Raw genomic sequence first — 13,307 nt, forward strand, 5'->3', positions numbered from 1 at the left:
ACGGTGGCTAGGAAAAACTCCCTAGAAAGGCCAATACCTAGGAAGAAACCTAGAGAGGAACCAGGCTATGTGGGGTGGCCAGTCCTCTTCTGGCTGTGCCGGGTGGAGATTATAACAGAACATGGTCAAGATGTTCAATGTTCATAAATGACCAGCATGGTCGAATAATAATAAGGCAGAACAGTTGAAACTAGAGCAGCAGCACAGTCAGGTGGAAGTTGAAACTGGAGCAGCAGCATGGCCAGGTAGACTGGGGACAGCAAGGAGTCATCATGTCAGGTAGTCCTGGGGCATGGTCCTAGGGCTCAGGTCAGTTGAAACTGGAACAGCAGCATGGCCAGGTGATCGAGTCCTGGTTTCAATTCTCCTCATTAGGAAATTAAACTTAACAAGTTTTGGGTCTCGGCGCTCTTTGATGTGGGTGTCTGTTGTGTTTTCCGACGTAGGAAGCATTTGTACTTACACTCTGCCAAAACAGTACACACCCTTTGAGATAACTTGAAACAGTCGAACAAGGTTTTGTGTCTGCAAAAAGCCTAAATTAGCTAGCACGCTATTCAACTTCTTTGCCGGCTGGTGTGCGACAGTGTCAAAATTGTTTTGACTTTGGATAGCCTATCTCTGGGGCTAGTTAGCGACTGTCAATAAATTACACATTGTAAATGGGACAATATTTTCATGTTACACATCTTTTATTGGCGTCTCATGAAATGCTTACATTTCATTCCTGTATAGTTGCTTTGAGACATAGGCCATTTTCTACCAGAGAATAGAATATATGTTTTTTTTAATGCCTTCGGTTGCTCTTTAAGTAACGCTACTTCTCAAAATTATAATTTCATCAATAGGCATGAAATATAAAATGAACCTTTTCTCTGTCTGAAGTTTAAAATCTGAATGCACTGGCAAATATTATTTTTTAAGATTTTTTATTATTATTGTTTTTAAATTGTCAGTGCATTCAGATTATAAAATTATCTTAATGTATAGCAGGTGATTCATAAAACTCTAAAATCACATAGAACATATTCAGAGAATATTCTCTGTGTGCATTAATGCATGTTGAAGAGGTAAATACTTATTTTCTGCACTAGTGCTCTTCAACAAAAACAGATCAAGTCTATGTAGTGATGATGTCTTGTGAAAAATGTATTGCATTTTCATGTATGTATTGCAAAATATGTATAGCAATGTATTGTTGGAAATAGACTCAAAACAATTAATGAGCAGCTTTCCTATATCACATATCTATATGCCCTTTTATGACTACTATCACATTATATCTACCCCTTTTGTAAGAAGATGAATATTGCAATGTCCGATAAAGCCCCAAACATTTATATTGAATCTTCAATATATTATCTCTTATTTAGGGCTGGGAAGGGTCTCATGTGAATCAGAAGATCATGGGATGGATAAGTGACCCATTTCAGTGTGGAACATGCATTGTCATCATTTTGCCTGAGGAGCTACAGGCTAGCCACAAGTAATGACAGGTAGGAAGACATAACCATTTTTGAAGAACACGTGTAGGAGGTCGTAGTTCAGGGTTTAAGAGTTCAGGGGTCAAGAGTTTGTTTGCATATGTGTAATGAACTGCTTATGATGGAGCAAACATAGTGAGAATATAAATCTGAGAAAGTCCTCTCACTCCTCCATCCATCCCAGGTTATGATGTGTGGTGCATCGGTTTAGCCCAGACAAGGTTCCACCAGACCAGCAGATCAGCCCAGATCAGGAGTCCTTGGGGCCTGTGAAGGGAAAGGTGTCCACCCATCTCTGTGTGCGGGCCTTGCACTGGTTCCAGTCATAGAGGGGGCGGTACTGGAAGTGGCGCTGGGCCTTGTCTGAACCCACTGTGAAGGAGGTGCTGGCCACAGCGAGTGTGTAGCGGTTGAGTAATGGTGTGTAGCTGCACACAGGCTTCAGCACCCAGCGGAGCAGGTCATTCAGGCATGCCACCAACCACAGCACCAATAGCGGCACATGGACCTGGCGGAAGTTGAACCCAGACAGGAACTGCATGTTGAAATCCTCATAACTCTTGTAGGGTGAGTCGTCATAGCAGAAGTAAACTTCCCCTCCAAGCCTTTGGGGGTGCTCTCTCAGGGAGCGAGCAGCCAGCAGATGCATCCAAGCCACGTTACCTGAAAAAAAAGAAAACTATGCTGAGAACGTGTATACCACTAGCCTAATCCACTAGGGCTGTTGAACAAGTTAAGTAGCCACCTTGGTACATAACCAAGAGCCCAGTAGAAAATCAGCTAAAAGATCTTGTAGGTGTGGCTAGGTCTTAGCACGCATTTCAGGACTCACCTGCATAGACACGACCATGTTCTGTGTCCTTTGGGACGCCTCGAATGATCCAGCCCCCTGTCCTCACACCCATCTGATAGAAGTCCCTCATCAGCTGGTGCTGCTCACCATAGATCCCTGTGGGACGGAGGGAGCATGTGTACAAGCAGCCCCCTTTATTCACCTGGCCAGAGAGAGGAGAGGAAGGATGTGGTAACAGAGCATTAGACACTGATGGGAGTGGACGGGAAATGAACAGTTTGGAAACCCAGAATCTCAAATATGCAGTTTTAACTCAACATGTTAACAGAAGGGTGGAGTAGACTAATGCACAAGGCCACAAGGGAACACTTCAACAGCTTTTTGGCAGAGTAACAGTCGAAAATAATTCTACCATCTATCATAACTCAGAAATATTAGTCTTTTGCGCAGAGTAACAGCACAAATATGGCCATTGGGTGAAAAAATCTTACTTGCATCATAAGCTCCAAACCATTTTTTTCATGGATTACTATAGTATATATGTGTTCTGCGGTACCTTTTGGAGCAGTTCAGTCAAAGAGAGAGAATAAGTATCTGATTATGGTCCATGAAGGGATTCCCTATCTGAATCAGGCTATTAATGAGGGTACCTTTAAAGACAACTATCCCCCGGATCTTTCAAATGTCCATCAAATAGAAGTGTGTGAGTTGGTCTGTGTGTGTTATTACCGCGTCTTTGTATGAGATGCGATGTGTTAATACAAGTACCTTACTGCAGTTGGCCTCCAACACCAGTTTCTCTGCCTTGGCCTTGCTCCTGGGGTAGGGCATATCGTGATAAACATTGTAGATGGTGTCTTCATCACCTCTGTGCATGAAAGAGAGAGAGGGGAATGGGGGGGAGGGTTATTATTTGATGACCTTGGAACAGAATATCACATTCACATGTGGAATGTGGAATGATTGAGAATAATAGCCAGATGGACATTGGCAGTTTTCATCCTGTTGTTTCTCCTTGCTGGCTGTGCAGGACTCATCCTGTTGTTTCTGTGAATATTTTAGCAAAGTCAGTCATGCATGCAAAGGCTGACAGACATTTTTACAGATACTGTGAGTGCTTTAGCTGATGTGAAAGGAAGAGAATGCCAAACACATCGCAGATAAGGGAAATCTCTACCATACGGGCCAGACAAAGGACTGATGGAGGAGAGGTAGTGATTTAGTGGAAAGAGGAAACAAATAATGAAAGCCTAAAAGGAGAAACATATATTTGTGAAGTAAAACTCTACCTGATAAAGGGGTCTCCTTTCACATTGGGGCCGACCACCTCCATGCTGCTGGTGTAGACCAGATACTGAATACCATTCTCCACACAGGCATTGATCACATTCACAGTTCCTGTTAGAGAGACAAGGAGAGAGGAAGATAACCTCTAGTAATTGGTCTCTAGAATGTTTATCATTGATTTAATTGCAGAAAGAAAGGGCTAGGGTGTGATGCGGTCAACAGGAAGTGCGTGCAGAACATCTGGACAGAGACGTTGGCAGACGATGAGTACACAAGCACCTGGAGGAGCATGTTCTAGGAACTAGCCCGGGATGATAAGTGTTTTCTCAGAGCTCAACACAAACATCCTAGAAGGATGTGAAACATCTGATATGGGCCAGTAGGAGGCACTCTTTCCTCTGGTCTAAAAAAGAAAATATCCCAATGCCACAGGGCAGTGACACTGTGTTCTCAGTCAACTTAACTGGTAAAATAACGGATAAATAAATAAATATACAGTAATTACACTAACTAATACAAACAACTATTCCTGTGAGGACAATGTCACATTTTCCAAGAGATGAAGAGCAGAAATATGGGACAGATACCCAGATCTAGGACAGTGAGACACACACACACACACACACGCACACACACACACAACACAGTAGGCCACCCACCAGACGGGGAATAGATAGAATAACCACAAACTGGAAATAAAGTGTCAGTGTTCAATTGGGCTTATATAATGGTTCAAAGGGATTGCTATTTTAATGTGATGTTGTTAGTTTAATAGAAACCAGATGAATTGCAGTGGATCACAGAGAGCAGCTGATTCCCTTCAATAAGTTGAGTTTGTAGGTAATTCAGTTGCATGAAAACCACCTGACAGGCTGGCACTAACCTTATCGTGAGATGTGAAACCTTTTGAGATGAGTCTTTTACAGCCATTTCAATCTCATGACAAGCACACACACAATTTCTATAAACAGGACTTCTCAGAGACTCACACACTTACCCACTACATAAATAAATAAATACATAAATAAATAATGACCTTATTTGTGTATGTCTATGTTTGCTGACTATAAAACCATTGTTGTAGTTGTCATCCTTTAACAGACTCAAGGGGCAGTTTTATATTGAGAATGTTCAGAGGAAAACACCAGGCACTATAGGAAGGGAGAGGCGACAGGCAAACAGGAAAGACGTGGGTTATACCATGAATCACAATAACTTTAGGGAATACTATTTCATGGGTTTTCATGAGTCTCCATAACAGTTCCTGCTGTGATTTAATTTACAGTCAAGAGAAGCCAACCACCCCTCCTATGTTTGTCTCGTTCTATCATCAATCATCTCGAAGGCAACCATTTCTCCCTCTTCTCTTTTCCTTTCCCTCAACATATTTTCCATTCCCTTCTTCGTAAATCCTCCTGTGTCTTTAAGGCTTCCACACATCGCACCGAATGTGGATCTAGTCTTCGTCTGCCCACCGTTCAGCACGCTTTGTTTTAGGGACCACCCGCTGTAGACGTCTGACTGATCACATTTTTATGTACAAATTGGTGCATATTCTCGGCCAGTTAATGCTATTGCTGTGTCTGAGGCCTTACCTTGAACATTCACAGCCTGGATGACTGTCTCAGGGACTCTGTGCCAGACATCCACCAGGCTGGCTGTGTGAATGACCAGGTCTGCCCCCTTGGACACCTCCAGGACACTGGAGTAATCTGTGATGTCCCCCTGCGTCACCACCACCTTTACCCGCTCTGATGGGGGAGAGAGGGAGTAAAGTGGAGGGGGGGGGGGGATATAATGTAAAAGAGATTGTTTTCACCTGAATGAAATATCTATAAACTGATCTACAATGCACAATAATACAATTGATCCTAGATTGAGATTGGACAACAAGACATGGACATCATGTACAGAATAATAGCCTAAGAGAAGAATCAGACATATTGTGGTTAGAAGGTCTAGGTACAGTGGGGCAAAAAAGTATTTAGTCAGCCACCAATTGTGCAAGTTCTCCCACTTAAAAATATGAGAGAGGCCTGTAATTTTCATCATAGGTACACTTCAAATATGACAGACAAAATGAGAAAAAAAATCCAGAAAATCACATTGTAGGATTTTTAATGAATTTATTTGCAAATTATGGTGGACAAACAGTGCAACCCAGGCTACCTAAGTATGATTCTCAATCAGAGACAACTAATGACACCTGCCTCTGATTGAGAGGCAGGTGTCATACTAGGCCGAAACATAGAAATCCCAAATCATAGAAAATCAAACAGACTGCCCACCCAACTCACGCCCTGACCATACTAAATAAATACAAAACAAAGGAAATAAAGGTCAGAACGTGACAACGTTGCCTAGCTACCTAACCAAAGCTGGGTCCACTGAGGAACTCTCAGTCTCTGTTTCTGGAAAACATGTCATCCGATTGTTGATATAAAAGACCCAATCACCCCACCACAATTAATGTCTTCTCATACAAGGTCTTTATGTTTATTGGAACACCGGTAGGTGGGTCACAAAATCACGTTCTTCACAAATGTGTCTTTTGAGAGTATTTGTCTGTTTGTTCCTTCTTTCCTTCTTGGAATGATAAGATGGAAAAGAAGCTGCCCTTATTCTCAATGTGCTGTCCCTGGCTTGGCTTATCTAGATCATGGCCTTGAAATATATCTGATGACCATGAAGCCAGGACGGGGCTGGAGTCCCGTCCTGGGACACACACTCTTGCCTTGAAGTCACACTACTGCAGCGGTCTCTTTTAGCTCTGCCGCGGTGGCTTGGTTAAGTAGCAAATCAAATCAAATTGTTTTAGTCACATGCACCGAATACAACAGCTCCAGACATAGTAGGAGGTGAATACCACTGGTCTACATAATGAATGGTAAGCAAATCATTTTTTCTATTTTTCCTCAGCCCCTATATCTCCTCTACTTGAAAAGCACATTCTCACCAGGGGATAAATATATATGTTTGGTATTTAAGGGGAAAACAAGGTATTCTAATATTACCTGGATGTAGCCTATGGCAATATAGAGGTTAAAGACGAACAATGTAAGCCTATATGGGCGATTTCATTTGTAATCAATGCCATGTATTTAGCTCATCAGTCAAACACATCTATGGAGTGATCATCTATCACGGAGTTTGGAGGAAGGCTCTGTCCAACAAACCTGTCACTCTGTGAAGAGCGCAACCTTCCCCACATACCGCCCTGCCTTTCTGATTCATATTCCACAAAAACTGAAAGGTCACACAAGGTGACAGGGTGCAGGTGGAGATTCCTGTTATGACAGTGACATGTCGCAGGTTAGGGGAAATTACATAGGCCGGCTGCAGTGTTCAAGGACAGGAAATGGAATTAGGAGGGGTGTGGGCCATCTGTGTCCATGACCCCATCATGTTATGACATTGTTCATGCAGACCGATGCAGTCAAATCAAATCAAACGCATTTATAAAGAGTTTTTTTTACATCAGCAGATGTCACAAAGTGCTTATATAGAAACCCAGCCTAAAACCCCAAACAGCAAGCAATTCACATGTAGAAGTGACCTCAGCGGAGTGTAGATATGTGTTGTTTACTATCCTAACATTTCCCTTTCAGTGACATTGGCTAACTCTCATCTCTGTCACACTCTAGTATGTATCTGACTTTCAGCTTCCCATCTCTCCCTCTCAGTCCATCTACCTACTGCCCACTCTCCACCTCTATCCCATATATGGCTCTGTTTCTGTAGTGAAAACTGACAATGCAATAAAATGTTGTACAAAGTTAGTAAATTAAAATGTGCATGTTCTTATGCCTGAGAATATATGAGTAAGAAAGGTGTAAGCTAAAAATAAAGGGTGTTAGAAAAGAGTTATGGAATAAAGCTGATATCGAGAATCTATTTGATTGGGTATGTATGTGGGTAAAGGTATGTGATGCTAGTCTAGGTTATCTCACTTTAAGTAATTTCAATGTGCTAAGGTAGATAAAAACCCGAACTGTTTCACTGAGGAGTTGACACCCCACCTCTTGTCAGTGCATAAACCCCTGGACATTCAAGATTAGAAGTCTTGCCCACTTGAGTCTCTATATATCTTGCTAGGAGTAGCTGAGCCCAATAATAATTGTAACCATGAATAAGGGTTAAGAGTAGCTTAACTTTCATGTTTAAAACTCCACCAGTCCCACAACTGCAAATCATTCTGGACATGTATGAGCCGTTTTCACCTCAGCAGCCTGGAGTGGTGTATGGTTATGCCAATGAAATATGCATAAAACATTATTAGACAAGAAAACTACAAATGGGGTTTGAGCATGTCAGTGAACTGCCAGACATGTGCAATTTATGTTTCAATCATATATTTTTGTTTTACCTGTGCTGTGGCCATTTAAACTTGAGTCGATGTGTTTGTCAAAAAGTCGAATTTCCGTTACCGCATCCTCTTTCTCCAAAAGGACCTGTAACAGGTGTTGTCCGAGGAACCCACAGCCCCCGGTGACGAGATAAACCAGGCCCCGTTCTTTCGTCGACATTCTTCACTGTTGCTAGTTGCTACTATCAACAATTGATGGTTGGTTGATTAGTTACTGAGTCGTCCTTGTTGATCTTCTACAACTCCCTCTGCGATCCAACCTACTAAAAGAGCGGAGATAAACAACCAGAGAGAACAAAATGAAAAAAGACAGGGAGAGGTGGAGGTGCGTTCAGTCCTCTTAAACGTTTGCTGCGTTGAACAACGGTTTGTACTGAACGACACGTTCCCCCAAAAGGTTATTGTACGCTCTTGAATAGACTAGGTGGTAGATGTGGGGAGGTGTGGCTGGAAGCAGAGTGACGTGTTTTAAAGGGAAGTGGTCATGCTAACAGTGCTCCCCAACCCTGGTCGTTCAGTACAGCACCGTTTCCGTTCAATTGAACGTTCCAGAACGTAAAAACGTACTGAACGCAGCCCTGATCGGTTTGTACACAGCGATCGTAAACTGCTCCGCTTCACTGGACTTAATTGATGATCTTCGATTTAGTGTTTGTTCTATCATCAAAGAAAGGCAAAGATCACTATGCAAAATTACTCGATTGTTCTTTTCGATTGTTCTTTTCCTTTAAATGTAGCTTACTGTAGATAGGCTATATGCCACCATGATTAGATTAGAGTGTATTAGTCACATGCACGGGGTTGCAGATGTAATTGCAGGGTACAGTGCAATTCTTAAACTCTGAGCTCCGACAGTGCAGGTCAAAGGGAATTGATTGAAACAATACACCAACAAAATATATACACAAATTTCCAACTGTAACAGTGATAAATGGATTTCCATTGGGGTGGGGGCAGGATACATGTTTGTTGAGGGGGGAAATGTCCATAGAGGGAGCAAATAGCTGACTAGTGGTGGCTATTCAGCAGCATTATGGCCTGGTGGTAGAAGCTATTGGCCAGTCTGTCAGTTTTTGACATTATGCTCCTATACTGCCCACGTCTGAGTGATGGAAGCGGGGAGAACAGGCCGTGGCTCGGGTGGCTGAGGTTCCTGATTATCTTCTTGCCCTTCCTGTGGCACCTGGTGTTTTAAGTGTCCTGGAGGGCAGGCAGTGGGCACCCAATGGTGCGTTCGGCTGAGCGTACCACACTCTGTAGCGCCTTACCATCAGCAGCGGTTGACTTGCCATACCATGCTGCTGCAGGCTTTCACCTTGAAATTCTACTGTATTCTACACCTCACCCACGCCCACACAAGTTCACATTCCACACAAAAAACTACAGGAAGGCAACATCTATGTGGAGCACTGAATGATTTATTTATTGTGTAGGCTATATGACAGAGGGAATCTGGTTTGGGGACTAGAACAGTCATAATCAGTACGGACCTGCTATGTTCACTAGAAATATATTATTCACTGTCCGCAGTGGCGTGTATTCATGGATGCCAAGGGAAGCCAGGCTTTCCCAAATATTTAACCAATAAAATTAAATCTAAAATAATGTATCTTTCATCTCTGTGTTTTCATAAATTTAAGTCAATTCGCAAGTAGCTGAATCTCACCGGAGAAATCATCCGAGCGAGGGCTTCCCTCAGTCTCAGAATGTGTAGCCCATGTATCTGATGCTGTCTGGACCAAAATATTATTGACATGTTGCCGCCATAGCATTTGATTGATTGATGCCAGCAAGCATTTGGTCTCCCTTGATTAAAAAAATAAATAATATTAAATAATAATAATTAGCCAATCAGCATTGAGCTGAGCTCAACTGTGTGTTGTCCTGGTGCCACAAAACACCCCCCAAGGGAGGCCAGTTTGGATTTGGCTTCAGACCATTCAAATAACTTCCTAAGCAAAACGTCATTTTCTGGCCTGCTTGTGTTGATGTCCTGCAGTAACTAGCTTGCTAAATCCGCCCTTTCCTAAGTCATGGGTGGAGAAGGGATTTTGACATTTACTTAATTCTCTGCACAGGCCAATGATTATGACATCGATTCTGAGCTAACCATAAATGAATATGTTGTGCCACTGGCCTGAGACGATTGAAGTTCAATATGTAGCTGAGTAGGCTCACGGTAACTAACTAGCTAGCTAACTTAGCTGGTTCATTGTTGCCCATGCCAGGTAGTTAGGCTAGCAAGCATTTTAGCTAACTATCCTATAACAACAAAAACTAAAAGTGTCATAGACCGATTTCCCAACATGAAAGAGAGGATGGCAATTAGCGTTCAACTAGTCTACAAGTAGGGTGAGTTAACATGTTATGTTTTACTTGGACAGCCACATGATATTTAACAACATCGATTGAAATAAATTGTTTTTGGTATCTTTAAGTTTGTTTTCAGTCTATTAAACTAAGCATATGTAGCCTTGTTGATTTTATGATGTTTCAAATGTTTAAGTTGAATTGGTGCTGGAATGGCGGCGGCAGGGCTCCTGTTGACTTTGTGCTGACTTGCGGTAACTCTGTGGTTGTAAATCAGTAGTTTGTTTATTTAGTAAACTGTCGAAAACATTAACTTGCTTGAGTTAACTGTTTGTTACATGCGATATGTGCATTGTGGACTTCACACAGATGTGGCTCTCTGGTTTTGTGATGAAACAAACAGTATGTGTCGTTGAATTTATTCTGCAACTGTGTGACTGTTGTCTTCTAGCTGTAACGGTGGTGTATGAACTAATGGCTGTAGAGCAAACAATGCAATTGTCACAACAGGTTGTAATATGACTTTTTTACTGTCTTGGCTTGGCTTGCTCAATGATTTTAACCACGGAACTCTACTACCTGTCAGTCTGGAGCAATGAAGCAGACAGCCCCAGTGGTCTGAAAAAGTCTTACTTCCTTTCATTCTTTCTCTCTGACTAGACTGGATTGGATATCATGTCAAATGTCAGAAGCCTTATTGTTCTCCTGTTTTAACAACATGGCCATTCATCCAACATCTCTCTGTGTCCAATAATAGCCTTCTTGAACAGCCCTGTAAGTCATGCACACAGCAACATTTGAATGGACAACATATTCTGAAACAGATATTGTACTAGCGTGGACCTACATGGAAAGTGACACACACTGTATTGTATTTCCATTCCTTGCATATTTCCAGACAGTCACATGATTCACAGACAAGTTACCTATAGTCTCAGCTACAGACTGCAAAACATTGTCATTGCCAGGTTAAATGAGAGCATATTACTCACAGCGCTGAATCAGGCAGGATTTACTGGTTAAACAGCCTCGTTTTACCCATCCTGAACTTTAAGTTACCATTGACCATCTGCTAAACAGTCTCACTGATTTGGTTTAATGTGGACTATAACTGATTTTGACAATCTAGATCAACTATCAATGAAGAATGCAAATTATTATCTTAAAATGCATGTCACAAAGTGCCCCCAAAAGAACAGACCAAGCTTGTAAGTGTCCTAGGTAGGGAGAACCCTCCGAGCCTCATCGCTTTCATTTTGAAGGCCACTAGATGCTTGAAAACAAAGTGAAACAGATGCAGTTCCAGTAAATGATTTAGCCATTATGTTTGGGTTATGCTCATTCAATGAGGTATGTCCTAAATGGATGAATGATTAACATTCAATAAATCACTTCTAAAATGTCCTATTTAGGGTTTTACAACTTGGCTTCACCTAGTTTTGTAAATTACTTTACAACATGCAACATGCGTGAGTTCAATCACCCTTGTTAAAGAAGCAGAGTTCATGAAGTTAAAAAAAGAACTAAACCAGCTCAGAAAATGCATACTTCTTTGCCACATAATGGTCTAAGTGTCTGTTAACCTAGTTCCATACAAGGTCACATCTTCTTTATTTGTGTTTCCTCCTCCTCTGACAGGACACTTTGCAATCCACTTGGCTTCATTTAGAAAGCACCACGTTTTCTCCATCTCTATCGCTATCACACACACAGTAAACACTCAGTTTTCAGGTGGAACTTGACTGACAAACGTACCTTCTGTTGTATCCTCTCTATGCACGAGGGCATTGCAGTTTCCGGCAAGCCTGCAAGTTCCTGTACGACATTGTGTGCGTTCCACTATGCACACTCACCCTGATGACATACAGTATAGTACCACACAGGGTAGGAGAAGACGATATCAAAAGACTACTATGTATTACAAAATCGCTTGACGACCTTATATGGATATTATTCTACTACGGTCTGGAACTTCCCCTGAAAGCTAGATTGCAAATGACTAAGAAAACGGAAATCTAATATCCCATAACTCTTTGCAACAATGGGACGGCGCTAGTCCAATTAATTTGTTTATTTTCGAAAGCTGCCGCATGCAATTTTTACGTTGTCATAACAAGTATATTTTCAAACTAGTCTGAACATGTCTTAACATTCATTGTAAGACAATCTTATCTCTGTGTTCGTAAAATCACCCTGGAGTGCCAGAGTGCGCTCTGGGCGTTAGTAAATTCAGTGTGTTGTCAGATTGTCCGTTTGTATATTCGGAGCGGTCAGAGAGGAGTAGGGTTGGTCCGAGCGTTCTGACCTCACAACCGCAGTCAATCACCTAAGCTAACTGGCTAAAATTGGCTAGCTACTTCCAGACAGAAATGAGAGAACATCAGTCTGACCGTTTTTACTCGCCCTAGCAGAGCTGCTTAGGCCATTTTCATGTTATCTAGAGCGTTAGTGACTAACGGTGCTGCTGACAACAATTGAATTAATTTGTTTTGCCGACGTTTTTTAAATTATATTTAAAAATAATACAGATCAACAATTTACATTCGTACATCATACAAAATAGAACGCAGGTATTAACGAGAAAATACTAAAACAAACAAAACATATTTACAAAAAAAAACTATTCTAGTGCAATTGTAATCACTCTGAAAAACATCTTATTGTAATGATTTAGGAAAATGTTATTCTTGTATTTATTATTTAAGAATTTAAAAAAATCACAATAATTTCAATGGTCTTGTTATCATTGCAATAGTAACATATATCTTTCATGTCAAAAACATGGGTTGTGTTCATAATGGTAAATAAGTATTTTGCAAGGTTTTCCTAAAATTCTGACACACATTTACATACAAAGGACAAGTGAGAGATTCTCACCGTCTTTTTCACAGAAAACGCAGATATCATCAATAGCCACACATTTGGATATCATAGAATTACATGGATATATCTTCTGTAAAAATTTTAAGTGCACTTCCTTAACTTTGTTTGGTATACAATATTTGTAAGGCCTTAACCATGCATTTTTCCAGACAATGTCAGGAATAAGCATGTTCCAGAAAAATGT

The 13,307-nt window shown here is 41.3% G+C and overlaps 1 protein-coding gene across 3 annotated transcripts; it reads right to left on the minus strand.

The window, feature by feature from the left end:
* Window positions 1-673: 673 nt before the first annotated feature.
* On the minus strand, window positions 674-12,281 carry LOC109885309 (3 beta-hydroxysteroid dehydrogenase type 7). Of its 3 annotated transcripts, none has more exons than XM_020477156.2 (7): window positions 11,996-12,281; window positions 7,931-8,193; window positions 5,160-5,315; window positions 3,567-3,675; window positions 3,046-3,145; window positions 2,317-2,479; window positions 674-2,147 (listed from the first exon to the last, which is right to left on the minus strand). In XM_020477156.2, the coding sequence occupies exons 2-7, from the start codon at window positions 8,088-8,090 to the stop codon at window positions 1,735-1,737; spliced, it is 1,101 nt and encodes a 366-aa protein (XP_020332745.2). In that variant the 5' UTR covers window positions 8,091-8,193; window positions 11,996-12,281; the 3' UTR covers window positions 674-1,734. The 3 variants fall into 3 exon arrangements, with proteins under 3 accessions (XP_020332745.2, XP_020332747.2, XP_031690663.1); XM_020477158.2 differs by having other exon boundaries at window positions 7,931-8,190; window positions 11,996-12,272; XM_031834803.1 differs by lacking the exon at window positions 11,996-12,281 and having other exon boundaries at window positions 7,931-8,614.
* Between the last annotated feature and the right edge of the window lie 1,026 nt (window positions 12,282-13,307).

The sequence above is a fragment of the Oncorhynchus kisutch genome, linkage group LG10 (assembly GCF_002021735.2).
Source record: "Oncorhynchus kisutch isolate 150728-3 linkage group LG10, Okis_V2, whole genome shotgun sequence".
In the NCBI taxonomy this organism is placed as follows: Eukaryota; Metazoa; Chordata; class Actinopteri; order Salmoniformes; family Salmonidae; genus Oncorhynchus; species Oncorhynchus kisutch.